At 34.1% G+C, this 15,267-nt stretch overlaps 1 protein-coding gene across 5 annotated transcripts in view; it reads left to right on the forward strand.

Moving 5' to 3' along the window:
• The window catches only part of SLMAP (sarcolemma associated protein), a 128,570-nt gene that overhangs the window by 50,919 nt on the left and 62,384 nt on the right, over window positions 1-15,267 (forward strand). For all 5 annotated transcript variants that reach the window (XM_031953148.1, XM_031953144.1, XM_031953162.1 and 2 more), the window contains exons 2-4: window positions 7,875-8,022; window positions 11,358-11,430; window positions 14,679-14,715. In XM_031953148.1, the coding sequence (XP_031809008.1) occupies window positions 7,875-8,022; window positions 11,358-11,430; window positions 14,679-14,715 (258 nt within the window). The remainder of the gene's footprint in view (window positions 1-7,874; window positions 8,023-11,357; window positions 11,431-14,678; window positions 14,716-15,267) is intronic.

Raw genomic sequence — 15,267 nt, forward strand, 5'->3', positions numbered from 1 at the left:
CCAAGCCTGGGAATTTTGCAGAGATCTGTTCTGAGCTTCTTTTCTCTCTTAAAATTGTCCTTCTGTAGTAAAAATGCATTTTTTTTTTTAAACAGAACCTATTTACTATGGGGGAGATGAATTAGTTTGCTTCTTGCATTGTTAAATGCCAGTGCATTAGTTGAAGTCATTGTGCATTGAGTAATAATTCTGGATAAAGTCACATTCCTTAAATCTTGTTTAGGCTAGGCTTAAAGCCAAATTCACCCCCAAAGATAGAATTAATTCAACTATATAATGAAATCAAAATGTGTGGGTAAAAAAAAAAAGACAAACAAAAAAGTGTAATAGAGCTGGGAACAAAAAGAACTTATATACGTATGTATATGTAAATCTGTAGCTAACATTTTTCTTTTTTTCTTTTCTGTGGAAAAACTAACAAATTAAATTTACTTTTATTCTTTACTTAGAATATGAAAAGCCTCCAATTTGGAGATTTTTTTTTATTGCCAGAAACTATAGGGAATCAGGAGATTAAAGCCACATGCTGGCAAAATTATAGCAAATCTTAAATCTTATTTTCATCATAATGTTGGAATCTCATTGTGAAAGGCTTTAAACAGCAGATTTAGAATTTTGTGTTTTATTCTACAGGAAACAGCAAATTATTGAAGATTTGTGAATAAAGAAATAACATGGTGACAGCTATATTTTGGGAATATTAATTTAGCAGTTATGTAAAGGGTTGATTGAAGAGGAAAGAGAATGGAAGCAGACAGATGAATCTGAAGGTTATTGAAATAGTCTACCAACAGCCTTGAGGAACAGAACTCTGTTGGAGGTAACATGCAGATAGGATAAATAAGATCTAACATCTGATTTGATATGAGGGATAATGGAGAGGAATGTGGCAAGGATGACTCTTGTTTGTGAGATGTGATTGTATGCTTTGTGGAGCCCTTGAGAAAAACGAGCAAGTTGGAATGGAGGGTAAAATTTCAGAATTGCATTTTCATCATACTTATGGGACATGCAGGTGGGGATGTTCAACAGATTATAGGATGATGCAGGACTGTAGTTCTGGAGAGAGGTTTGCCTTGATCTTTTTATATTTGGAGATTGTTTATGACCCCAAAAAATGTTGCCTTAGTACTAAGTGGAAGAGCTAGGATTTAAATCTTTCTGAGTTTAATCTACACACTTAACATTAGACTGTGCTTCTCTCCCTCCTAATTTTTCACCTCATTTTTCTAAAAATGGATCTAGATCTGGAATGTATTCTATCTTTATTAATTTCTCCTAGAATCCCGAATTTGTTTTATAACAGCTCAGGATATGGCCTGTCCTGATTCCCCAGCTACCAGTGGCCTTTTGAAGTGACTTTTAAAACAATTTTCTCTACTGTATTCATATAAGCATCTAGTGATATATAATTTCCCCTAAGAATGCAACTTTGGCTGCATCCCATAAGTTTTGGTATGTTATCTTATTGTTATTCTTTTGGATGAAATTATTGATTGTTTCTATGATTTGTGTTTGATCCATTATTTCATCATGATTTGAAAAGGATGCATTTGTTATTTTTGCCTTTTTTGCATTTGATTGTGAAGTTTTTAAATGCCCTAATAACATGGTCAATTTTTGTGTAGGTGCCATGTACTGCTGAGAAAAAGGTATATTTCCTCTGTCCCTGTACTTTTCCAATCCCTTTTCTACCCCAATTTTTGTTGTTTTAATTATAGCTTTTTATTTTCAAATATATATGTGGAGCATTTTTGACATTTATCCTTACAAAACCCTGTTTTAATTTTTTTTTTCTTTGCCTCCCCTACTTCCCCCAGTTGGCAACGAACCAATATATATATATATATTAAATATGTGCAATTCTTCTATACATATTCCTACAAATATGCTACACAAGAAAAATCAGATCTAAAAGGAAAAAAAAGTGAGTGAGAAAACAAAATCCAAGCAAACAATAACAAAAAGAGTAAAAATGCTATGTTGTGATGCACACTCAGTCCCCAGTCTCTCTTTGGGTGCAGATGGCTCTCTTCATCACAAGATCTTTGGAACTGGCCTGAATCACCTCAGTGTTGACAAGAGCCATATCTATCAGAATTGATCATTGTATTATCTTGCTGTTGCCTCCATCCCTACCTTCTAAGTATATCCTTTTATACTGTCCTGACAAAGATAGAATTCTCAAGAATTACATATAACTTCTTTCCATTTAGGGATGAAACATTTTAAAATCTTTAAAAAAAACATGTTTTTTTTTCCCCCCTTCCATTTTCCTTTTTATAATGCTTTTGAATCTTGTATATGGAGATCAGATTTTTTTATTTAGTTCTGATCTTATCAGAAATGATTGAAAATTCTCTATTTCATTGAATGTCCATCTTTTCCTCCAAAAGATAATTCTTAATTTTGCTCATTAGTTGCCTTCTGGAATATCATATTCTGGGCCCTCTGATCCTTTAATGATTTGAATTCTTAATATTTAAATTGTTTCTGGCTGTTTGTAGTATTTTCTTCTTGATCTGATAATTCTGGAATTTAGCCACAATATTCCTTGGAATTTTCATTATGGGATCTTTTTCTGGAAGTGATCAGTGGATTCCTTTTCAGCGACTATTTTACCCACCAGTTCTAGGTTATCAAGGTAGTTTTTTCCTTGATGATTTCCTGAAAGATTGTCTAGGCTCTTTTTCATCGTGGCTTTCAGTAGTCCAATAATTCTTTTTTTTTTTCCTTCAAAGTATTAATGTTAGTCTCATATTTAACTTGGGTGCACAGACTTTTATATGTTTGTGTGGTATAAGATACAGAATAAAAATACAAATTTCCAAACCACAATTTAAAAAAAAATTAAAATGTGTGATTCTATTATTAGTTAATACTAATATTATTGTAGTTATTGAGTCAGTGTAATGGGTAATAAATTCTTTTTTTTGAAGTTTTTATTTTCAAAAAATATGCAAGGATAATTTTTTTTCAACATTGACCCTTGTTCCAGTTTTTCCTCCCCTTGATGGTATGTAATCCAATATATGTTAAACGTATAAATTCAAAATAGGCATACAAAAATTTTTTTTATTAAAGCTTTTTATTTTTCAAAACATATGCATGGACAATTCTTCAACATTAGCCCTTGCAAAACCGTATGTTCCAATTTTCCCTCCTTTCCCCCACACCCTTAGATGGCAGGTAGTCCAATATGTGTTAAACATGGTAGAAATACGTTAAATCCAAAATATGTATACATATTTAGGCATACAAATTTATATAATTATCTTGTTGCACAAGAAAAATCAGATTAAAAAAATGAGAAAGAAAATAAAATTCTAAGCAAAAAACAACAAAAAGAGTGAAATGCTATGTTGTAATCTACCCTCGGTTCCCATAGTCCTTTTTCTGGGTATAGATGGTTGTCATCATAACAAGATCATTGGAACTGGCCTGAATCATCTCATTGTTAAAAAGAGCCACATCCATCAGAATTGCTCATCATATAATTTTCTTGCTGTGTAAATCTTAATTAAAATGAAATCTAAATCCAAAAATATTCAAAACTAACAGATTAATTTATAACTTCATTACTTACTGTTTAGTAAAAATATTCAGGAATTATATGCTTTTGTCAAGAATTAATGCAATATTTCTGTATTGTTTTCCTTCTTCCTCCACCCCCAATCTGTTGTCAATCTTATTGGAGGCAGCCTTGGTTATTTGGGACTAATGGGTGGGTAGGGGATGGTCCCTTTCTTCTGTCAGCAAGTAACATTTTTCTAGAAAGAAATTGGACCAAAGTCAACCATAGGATGAGCTACATTTTCTCCCTCTTACTAATAAAGTGATCAATTTCCCAAGTGTAGAATTCTTTTGAATTCTTTCTATTAATTATTTTATAGCATAATTCATTTCATGTACTACAGTTTGTCTACCCATTCTCCACTTGTTGAGCATCTACTTTTGTCTCAATTTTTTTTTAACTCTGGAAAAAAATACTCAGTGCTTTCCTGTAAATTGAATTTTTTTTTTTTTTAACACTTTCTCCAAGGAAGAGACAAAAATAAGAACAAATTTAATTTGGAGGAATAAAAGCCAAGAATCTCAAGGGAAATGGTTTTTAAAAGAGGAGGGGGATAGTAATATGCTTACCTCAAAATATACTACAAAGCAGTACATATTAAAAACTACTTGGTACTGCTTTAAAAAAAAAATAAATCAATAGAATGGACTAGATCATGATTGAATCAGAAGAAAAAAACGCAGTTGGTTATTCTTAGTGATCTAGAACAGTCTTTCATATGGTTACTAATAGCTTGCAGTTACTCTTTTGGGAACTGTTCACATCTTTGGATCAATTACACACTAAGAAATGACTTTTTAAAAATTAATTAATTAATTAATTTAATAGCCTTTTATTTACAGGTTATATGCATGGGTAACTTTACAGCATTAACAATTGCCAAACCTCTTGTTCCAATTTTTCACCTCTTACCTCCCACCCCCTCCCCTAGATGGCAGGATGACCAGTAGATGTTAAGTACATTAAAATATAAATTAGATACACAATAAGTATACATGACCAAACCGTTATTTTGCTGTACAAAAAGAATCAGACTGAAATATTGTACAATTAGCTTATGAAGGAAATCAAAAATGCAGGTGGGCAAAAATATAGGGATTGGGAATTCAATGTAATGGTTTTTAGTCATCTCCCAGAGTTCTTTTTCTGGGCATAGCTGGTTCAGTTCATTACTGCTCCATTGGAAATGATTTGGTTGATCTCGTTGCTGAGGATGGCCAGGTCCATCAGAACTGGTCATAGGAAATGACTTTTTAAAATTTTTTTTGTATGAATGATTTGTATTTGTTCCCAAAGTCAGGTCAGTCAATAAGTCATTAATATTTATTGTATATCAGATTTACAAGACATCTCATACAAAAGATTTTTCCCCCCAACCAATTGCTTCTTTTCTTATCCTAGTTGGTTCACTAAGTTTGTGCAAAAGCTTTCCAATTCCATGTAATTGAAAATGATCTATTGTGATCTACTCTATCCCTTGTTGCTTTGGGAATTTTGTATTATGTTGTCTCTCCCATCAGAGTCATGGCATTTTAAGAGGAAGAACTGTTTGTCTTTTGCCCAATCTTTAGCAGAGTAAAGAAAAATAGCTGACTAAAGTGTGGGAGAGGTTATTGAAAGATAGGAACACTTCACTATACTCCTTGTCTTAATTTTCAACTGATCCACCCATTTTGGAAAGCACTTTGGCATTATGTTCAGAAAAGGAGCGGTATGTCTATAACCTTTGCAGCTGAAAGTCTTAGAAAGTTGTGTGGACCTTTAGATGTGAAGCAATTTGACCAGGGTTCCAAAGGGTATGTCAGAAATGAATTTTGAGCTCAAGTAGTCTTGGCTTTGATATTCTTTCATCAGTTCTGCAATACTGCCTCTGGGAAACCTTTTCTCTGTTTTAATTTTTTTTTCTTTTTTATTATTATAACGTTGACAGGTTTAAACTTATCACATACAAAGAAGATTAGGAAAAAAGTTTTGTATATAAGATCATGAATCTTTTATAGATAGCTTAGAATCTTTAAAGTACAGGCTAAATTTAACAGGGTAGTTCCAACCCTGCCATAGCTTAGGATCTTTAAAGTACAGGCTAAATTTAACAGGGTAATTCCAACCCTGCCATACTTGTCATGTAGTCCATTAAGTCTCTGCCAAGAGTAGGGAGCCTGAAAATCCCTCTCTTGGATATAGTTTTTAGGAGCAAATTGGAGAAGTGTTGTATTTCTGCACTTGTTATAATTATATACACTATTAAAGATATTGTCTTAACAGAAACTTAAGTAACAGCATTTTTATATTAATAATAAGTTATCAATTAATATTAATATTACCTGTTATTAATATTAATGTTACCTGTTAGCCTAAACCAGTTTAAATGCACTAACAAAAGTTAGCCAGGAATGGGATGGAAAGATGAAATATTTCTATCTAATTTTGAAATCACTGGACTTTAATAACTTAAATTAAACTCATTTATATTCTTTTGTAGAATAGTTAGGTTCACTGGTTTTGAAAGTATCTTCCTTCTACAAATTTTTAACCCTGAAATTTCCAGAGTTGGTGCTCTATCTACTGCGCCACCTAGCTGCCCTTGGTTTACCACTTTTTAAAAAAGTTTATGTGTGAAAGCTTTACAAAAATGAATGTTGAAAACTCTTTACATAATATTTGGAAAAATAAAATACAATTGAGGGGAAAAAATGAATTTGACAGGCAAACCTGAGGTGGTGACATATAGAAAAAGGCAAAGGCATGAACAAAGACATAGATGGAGCCAAATTGTGGAGTCCTTGAATGTGATATAATGTTTTAATAGGCAAAAGAGGATCAGGGGAAGAATTATGGATGACATGATCAAAGAAATGAAGCAGTGTGGAAGACAGATTCTAGAGGGAAGAAACCATAATCAAGAAGCCCAAGGAGTGAAAGGACAATAGGCAAGAAGTGATGAGGGATTAAAGTAGAAGGAAAACAGTAGAAGTGTTGTGTGTTTGTGTGGGGAAGATGGGAAAGATTTTAGGGATAGAAACTCCAAGACAGCAACCAATTACACGAGGAGAGGAGTCAAGGGAAAGAATGAGTCAAAGTCAGTTCTGAGAAAAATAGTACCATGAACACAAATAGTATCATCAGGTAGATGGGTAGATTTTGGAAGAAGATGAATTTGGTTGTAGATATGTTGAGTTTGAGGTGCCAATAGGACACCCTGGTAGAGTCATCATAGAATCAAGAAGAAATGTGGTCCTTGAGGTGAGTGGGGAAAGTTCTTAGAGATAGATTCTCAGGATAGAAGTAATAGATTGAAACCCTTTGAAAGAGTGGCTTAGAAGTAAAGTCTATAGTTTTATCTAATGTAAATTTTCACAAGTATTTTTAAAATAAATTTTAAGCTCATCTTTTATTATGTGTAAATTTAATCTACAAGTTCTCTGTTTTTCAAACTTATTATTTTTTTCTGGTTATATATGTGGATTAATTTTTTAAAATTAATGCACATTTCTTTATGAATCATATTGGGAGAGAAAAATCAGAACAAAAGGGGAAAACCACTAGAGGGGGGGAAAAAAAACAAAAACAGAAGAAAAAAAAAAGTGAACATAATATACTTCTAGGTTTGATATAGCTAAGCTTCCATTCTTCTCAGTTTGTTTAAAAGAAAAATGAAACCTGAATGGAATGCAGCTGACAAAACAATGGCGATTTCTTGCCAGTGAACACTTTATATGTTTTTACTTCACTTTTTGTTTAACAATTCCCTCCTTATCTTTTCCCCCTACTCATGAAGTCTGGAGTTATTTAATTTTGAAATGTTTAATTGGATATATTCCACTATTTTATATATATATGATTTCAGAACTAGCACCCTATCAATAGTACCACCTACCATCTGGACTCAGATACTTAATACCAATACCTTTTGTTGTTATTGTTTTTGCTGAGGCAATTAGGGTGTGACTTGCCCAGGGTCACGTAGCTATTAAGTATTAAGTATCTGAGACCAGATTTGAACTCAAATCCTCCTGACTTCAGGGCTGGTGCCACCTAGCTACCCCTACTTTGTGATCCTGGGCAAGTCACTTAACTGTGTGTGCTTCAATTTCTTCATCTGTAAAATGAGAAAGTGGAGGAGGAAATACAAACTACTCCAATGTCTGCCAAGAATACCTGAAATGGGGTCATGAAGAGTCCAGATATGACTGAAAAGACTGAAGAGCAGCAATAGCAACAAAACTTTACGTCCTTCTCTCACTTTTGATCTGTAGCTGTCATAGTTACCCTCCAAACCTTTTTTGTTTTGTTTTTGCAGTTTTATCTTCAAGACACTAAAAGTAGTAACGGTACCTTTATAAATAGCCAGAGATTGAGTCGAGGATCTGAAGAAAGTCCGCCATGTGAAATTCTTTCTGGTGACATTATCCAGTTTGGTGTAGATGTGACTGAAAACACACGGAAAGGTAAGAGTGGGTCAGTTGAAGGGACTATGTATTTAACAGCTTCAATCTAGGTCACTTTGTGAGAAAATTCCATTTGTCCAGTAAAAGCAAAGTTCTCTTGTAGTGTCCTTTGATGAAATTTTTTATGGGGGAACATGGATTTTAAAATGGAACTTAGAAGCTTTCCTTAGTTTACTAGGGCCCTCATCCCTTACTAGACTGAATTCCATTTACTATTTCAGGGCAAACTGAACAGAATTAATTAATGGGAAGAAGCAAAGTGTTTAATGAGAAATATGAATCAGTGTCATTTCCTCCAGTCTCCTTCCCTGGGGCTATTAATCCTGCTTTGGTTATATTTCAGCTATATTATGGCATAATCCCGGAGTGTAGGATCTAAATATGATAAATAAGAAACATTTATATTGGAAATAAGTTTTGGGCCATGTGATTGTCTGTTAGAAGATCTCTTGTGCTAGAATTCCTTCTTTCTTGGAGCCCACTGCATAGAACCAACTACTCAGTTCATTTGGGAACATTGTGAGTAAGGTTTGTCTCCTTTCAGTGCCTCAGAAACACTGAAATGAAAAATTTCACAGAAAATGAAAAAATTTTGGGTCTCTTTTGCTATCCTCCACTTTTCTTTCACTACCCTCATCCTGAGCTCCTGCTCACAGTTTTTCAACCTCTCTCCTTTTACAGATCTGTTTACACTGCCCAGATCTCAAATATGTGATCTTTTTTATAAAATGACAAAAATGAATATTGCCTCAGACCCTAATTGTGTCTGTGTAGACGTTCCTCATGAGGTTTGGGTTCAGATGAAAAGGGGGGAGAGCCTAGAGGAAGGGAGGTTTTTAAAACTCATCATCTGTTTCCTAATAATATAAATAATAAACTTTGCAAACCATAGGCTGTGTTATTCTTCAAGGGAGAAGTTGGGAAATTCCTTTCTGTTCCTGTTGTATAATGGGATACAGAAAAACTTTAGTTGTAAGTACCAGGGGAAATACATTGAAGGGAAAGCATGTGAAGCTAGTACTTGGGTTTCCTGGAAAATGATAAAAGGGAGTGACCAGGTACCCTGAAAAGTGTGCTTGGGAATTTTTGCTAGTAGGAGGCTCTAATTTTATATTCCCTATCCTTGATATACTTTACTGTTATTTTCCTCTTTTCTGCCTTTTACTTTTTCATTCTTCCAACTCCTTTCTAAAGCCAAAGAACCAACAGTACTCTGGTTCAGGGAAGGTTCATTATGCCATCTGATCAACACATAAGAGATGGAAGAGGTGCTTTTGGCATTGCAGTTGGAACTTGAACAGCATTTTCCCATAGAAACATTGTTATAATTGATGGTTCAAGAAAGTAAAATATTTAATATAGTACTGTGCTTTGGGTAATTTATGGATTAAATATATTTTTATGGACTGACTCATAACTTTAACCACAGTTCGTTACAGTGTCTTTTATAGGTAACTTTATTCTGATTTATAAACTTAAGGAATCTTTTCACAAGTTGAGACTTACAGATCTTAGTAGTAGTAGTTGTTTTTTTCTGTCTGTAAAATTGTCACATTATTAATCTTTTTGTGATAACAGTGATCTTAGTAGAGTGCTTTGTGAAATACTGGAATATTACATTATGGAATATGCTATTATGCACACAAATATTCAAGTATAGCCCTACTCAGATATTCTGTGGTGAAATGTAAAGAATAAAGGTTGTGGAGTCAGAAGGCATGGTTTTGGGGATCCCAGTTCTTACCGTCTCTCTGTCTTTGGATGTGTCCCCTCTCTTTTTTTTGGACCTATTTCCCTACTTGAAAGATAATGAGTTTATTCTAGATATTTAATGGTTCCTTTTCCCAGTAACTTTTCAATCTTAGCTTTTCTGATACTTTGAAATACTTACCAGTTTTAAATATTGTGAACTTAATGATCGCCTTAATTATTGATCATTGGACTTTCTCTCAACACATTAACTCATGCCTGAATGAGGCATATAATCCTTAAATGTTGAAATAGGCACCCTCTATTTTCTGCCATGTGTTGTTTTAATTGCTAAGTAGACAATCAGTCTAGCACCCAAGGGGAAGAAGGAGAGTGTGAAGGAAAAACAGTGAGATTTGATTTCATTTCGGATAGTGCTGGGCAAAGCACTTGGCTCTTCTTGGAGCTCTGCTTCTTCCCTTGTTAAATCAGAGTGTGGCCTTGACAAACAGCATTTCTTCGTTAATCCTATGAGATACACAAGAAATTGAGTTCCTTAAAGTCAAGATGCCTTTAACCATGGAACATTCATCCATTCTTTTGTTATTTCTGAGTATTGATATTTGGTCCGAGAGAGATTCGAGCACAAACAAACGAATGGTACTTTAGTTAATATAGATAATGGGTTAACAAAATGGATTCTAATGTAAATTCTAATTAATAATTTGAGAAAATTGGTTAGTAATTGTGTTTATTGTTAAAACTCGAGTCTCACAAGATAATTTATTATAGGGAAAGGGAGAACCAAGGGAAAATGATCATATTCTTTTGCTCTCTTTCCTGTCAGTCAGTCATAAAGCTTTAACAGTTTTTTCTCCTTAATAGAACAACATTTTTTTGCATGTGGAAAATTGGTAATATTTACATTAGAGTGATGTGCAAGGACATTTTAATGGATTATGTAACCACAAATATTTAGTATCTAGGCACTATTATGCTACATGTAATATCAAATGTCAATTTATAGTCTGTCTTGATTATCCATTGACATTCTTATCCCAAAACTATGAAAATTGAAACTTTGTAATACGTTTGAGTTGTACAGGTACATTTTGTATAACTTTAAATTCTAAAATGAACATTTGAAGATTCAAATTTTATTTGAACTGAATAATTCTTGTAATTAGCTACTTTCTCTTGGTTTCTTTAGTTATATTTGTACTTAGTTGTGTATTTTTTCCTTGAGTTTATTTTAAACATTATTTGTATGTATAACATACAGTTGATATCCTGCAGTTTAAAACTTATTTGACTTTGTTTCTTTCCTTCCTTCTCTCTCTCTCTCTCTCTCTTTCTCTCTCTCTTTCTCTTCTCAGCATTTTATCATCTACTACTTTGTATATTGTAGTTATAATTTGTATATGGAGCTTAATCTTTCCTGTTAAACTGTGAGCTCCTGGAAATCAGGATGTCAGCTCATTGTTTAAAAGGAGAGCATCGGGTAGAACATTCATAATTAGAGTCCTGCATTGGAACCCTCCTTAAGAAAGACAACGTGTTGTGCTTTGTTTTTTAATAATTCGAAAGTTTGCCTGTCTTCAACCTATTCATTCTACTTTAAAAATGTTTATTTTTATTATTTCTAGTTACCCATGGATGTATTGTTTCCACAATAAAACTTTTCCTACCAGATGGGATGGAAGCTCGATTACGGTCAGAGTAAGTATATTTCATTGATTGGTGGTGATGATGATTGTGAAATTAATAGCTCAGATTGATATTTAGTGCTTTAGAGTGTGCATTCCTACAATGACCCTGGAATGGAAGTAGTGCTAGTATTATCATTCTCATTTTTCATGCGGCAACAGTGATACATTGAAAGACTAAACAATTTGCCTAAAAGAAAACAAAATTGGTGTTAGATCAAAAACCCAGAAACAGTTTTTTTGACATGAAAATCCAGTGATGTTTCAAGGAATTGGGGCTGTTTGTTCTAGAGAAGAGACAATTTGGTAGGGCCCTTATAACTTTCAGTTATATAACAATCATCACATCAATTAATTAATTAATACAACAGTTATATAACAATCAGTTATATGATTGGCAGTCGTGTAGCAAGAGGATTTTCCGTGTTGTATTTGACCTCAGATGGCTGGATGAGGAGGTGGAAACTACAGGTGGCACATCAGCCTTACAGTGGGAAGGCTCCCTTGGGAGGAACTTGGTTGCCCCTCACTGGAGATCCCAAGGTAGGGACTAAATGCCTCCTTGGCATATGAGATCTAACGAAGATTGGGGTTCACATATGGATTGGCCCAAATGACTTTGGGTTTCTTTTCTACTTTTGTGATTTTGTGATGAGAATTGAGAGAAGGAAAGGTGGTATAGGAGAAAGGAGAAGGAAATGGATTGTTAAATGAACGAAGCAGCTTGTCAATGGGATTAGATCTTTTTTTGGAATTTTTGAGGGCCTAGAAGCTCTGGATTAGCTCTTAAAGTGACTTGATTGCTCTTCAGGCTTTGTTTTGGATACAACAATAATAAATGTTTTTCCTCTTACTGTATTAGTTGAAAAATGTTTTGTATGGACCTAATCCATACGTGGTGAAGAAGCAAGGCAGTGGTGGCCTTATTTCTTGTGAGCAGAGTGATGGGAGATTATCTCTGTTGAAACAGAAATTTCCTCAGGGGCAAAAAGCTTTGTGATTTGCTATTCCCAACAATCTAGGGTTCCACAAGCTCTACCAGAATCACTAAACGAAATACAGTTTACTTGTAGTTGAGAGGATTAGTGCTATCTAGGCTGCCTTTGGCTTTTCTCTTAGTTTTCTCTTCATTATACTTCTCCTGTTAAGGAGATAAATACACTTTGGGGTTCATTTTCTCACTTTAAAATGGGTATTATATACTTTCACAGCTTTTAATTATGCGTGATAATTTCTAATGAGTCCTATGAATATTAAAATCCAAGAATTTCAAGTTGAGTGGTGACTACACTAATACTTTTCAGTCACTGTAATCCATTAAATCTTTATAACCATTACCTCCCTTATATCCCCTTAACTTGTGCTTAGCAGTCTTTGTATTTCTGTAGCCAGGATAAAGTACAGCTAAAAAGTAAAGCACCCCTTTTCTAAGGCCATCACATCCAAAGCAGCCGGGATAGTGATGTGTGGGATGGGCAACAAGGAGAAGGAGGAAGAACAATTAGTAAAGGATGGAAGAGAAGAAGAGGAAAAGAAAGATGCCAAGAAATGGAAAGGGAGAGGAATTAGAAGGCCTTGGAGCAAGTGTTGAGTCATTGGTGTCCTTATAATATTTTGTGTTTTATCATGATAATTGTGCTAAATAGGAAATGATACATGGGGACTGTTTAAGGTATGATAGTGAGCTTCACATCCCCTCATGCTGTGCACAAATGTGTTTATGCACATGCTTTCCATTCGTACTTCAAACAAAAAAACTTCTACCATAATGTCCTACCTTAAAATTGCATTTTACTGTTTATGATATCTTTCATGTCTATTTCATCTTTTGGTTTTCACAAGAGCCTTTTCAGATAGTTAAAACAAAGATTTTCATCCTATTTTGTAGGTTGGAGATTTAGGTATTTATTTATCTAAGTTCTCACTGATAGTGAGGCTCAAAGGAAGGGTTATATTCTAGTCTAGCACCGTACTTGCTTTATTATAAAGTAGAACAAAAGATGAGCTCATCTTTTGCAATAAGATACAGGATGAGGCTTATACAGGACTGGGACTTAACAGGTTAGGAACAGGAGAGATTTGGGTTCACTGTGTTCCAACTGAAATACATCTTTAGTTAAAATATATTTTCTTTGACATTCTTTCTGTCCAAGGTCCCACCATTCTTCTGGTCATCTTTGACTCCTCACTCTTATCACTCATTTCTTGTACTCAGTTGTTCTGAATATTAATTTCCTTAGCATCTTTTCCCTGAATTATTGTACTCTTTGCCTCTACCCTGAAATCACTGTCGGGATCATCTGTTACCCTATTTCATGGCTCTCAAAACTCTTCAGTAAGTCTTCATTGCTATCAAATAAAAACTTCTTTTCATATCCTCTGGACTCCAGCTACATAGGACATTGGGTCCCGAAACACCTTCTGTGGTATTGCTCACACTGTTCCCTGGGCCCAGGATATCAGACTTCCTCTTGAGATCCTGTTTCATTCAGACCTCACCTTGGAGATGGTGTGACTTGAGGGAGATCAAAGCCAAGGTTAGGCAGGACTTGGTGGTCCTGCTTTAGACCACATGGGCATGATCCCTGGCTGGCTCTGTCCAAAGTGCTATTCTCATGTCCACTTTGACTAACATTTATAGTATTATTAGGCAGTTAGTCGCAATTAATATTGTGCGCTTTTGGAAAGGTGGGATTTACAACTTGAAATTAAATGGCAAGAGTGATAGGTGGTTAGCTATTTGATTACTTCAGTTTTTCTCATCTTTTCACACGATCATACATAATTCAAATTTATGTCCCTGTTGCTAGTAAGCATTTAAAATTTTATTGCATGTTTATGTGCATTTTAAAAAGAAACTTGATGTACAAAACTTCAAAGGAATGACAAATTTGAAAGGGTTTGCATTTAAGTTGTTCATTTTTGCCAGAATATCAACTGATGAGAATCTTTTTGGTAAAAAACCTTCCAGTAAATTAAAAAAATGCAACTAGATTTGTGTAAAATCTGACCCTAAAAAGGTAAGATATCTGTTTACTGTGAAAAACTAGGGATGTTTTAATGCATGTTTTAATTGGGACTCAGAGAATTTTGCACATTTATTAAGCTTTTTTAAAAAATTCAGCATTTGTTATTCCTGCTCAGTACAAATTGTTATTTTATTTTCTGTTCTATTATCTATTTTCTTCTGGTTTTTTGAACTCCTTACTTTAAAAAATTGTTAGATTTAAATGCTTTTTTCCCCCTTTTGCTTCCTTTCAGTGTCATCCATGCTCCATTACCAAGTCCTGTTGACAAAGTAAGTTATTTCTACTGTTTGTGTTTCTTCCACATGGGAAAAAGCTAGATTTTTGGGGGGGCGAAATTTTTGCTAGTAATGAAAATAAACAACAACAAAAAAGTACAGCTCAATCACCAAAGTTGTGCAGAATAAAACATTGTAATATGCAAATCTTCAAAAGAATTTTTGGAGAATAAACAGATCTTTTAATGCTGAGTATTGGGGCCTGTTTCATTGAAGAAGGCAAAGTGGATCAGGCTCATTCTCCTTTCTCTCGGTAAGAAGGACCAGGATCATAGACCATGGGCTTGGTCTGGCCCTTTCTGAGGCCCAGAAGGTTGTGAGTTGCCCAAAGGCACATAAGTACTAAAAGAAGTATGATAGAAAAAAATTTTTTTTTAATTCAACCTGAATAGAAAGGAAAAAATCAGAAGTCCTCAATAAGTGAGTATAACATGATTTATACTAATTAAACAATATTTAATAGTGACCAAATGGAAAACAGAATTGAAGATTATGTAAAATATCAGTTGGAAATACAGTTTCCAAAAACAACCTTCTTCCTCAGAG

The sequence above is a fragment of the Sarcophilus harrisii genome, chromosome 1, assembly GCF_902635505.1.
Source record: "Sarcophilus harrisii chromosome 1, mSarHar1.11, whole genome shotgun sequence".
NCBI lineage: Eukaryota > Metazoa > Chordata > Mammalia > Dasyuromorphia > Dasyuridae > Sarcophilus > Sarcophilus harrisii.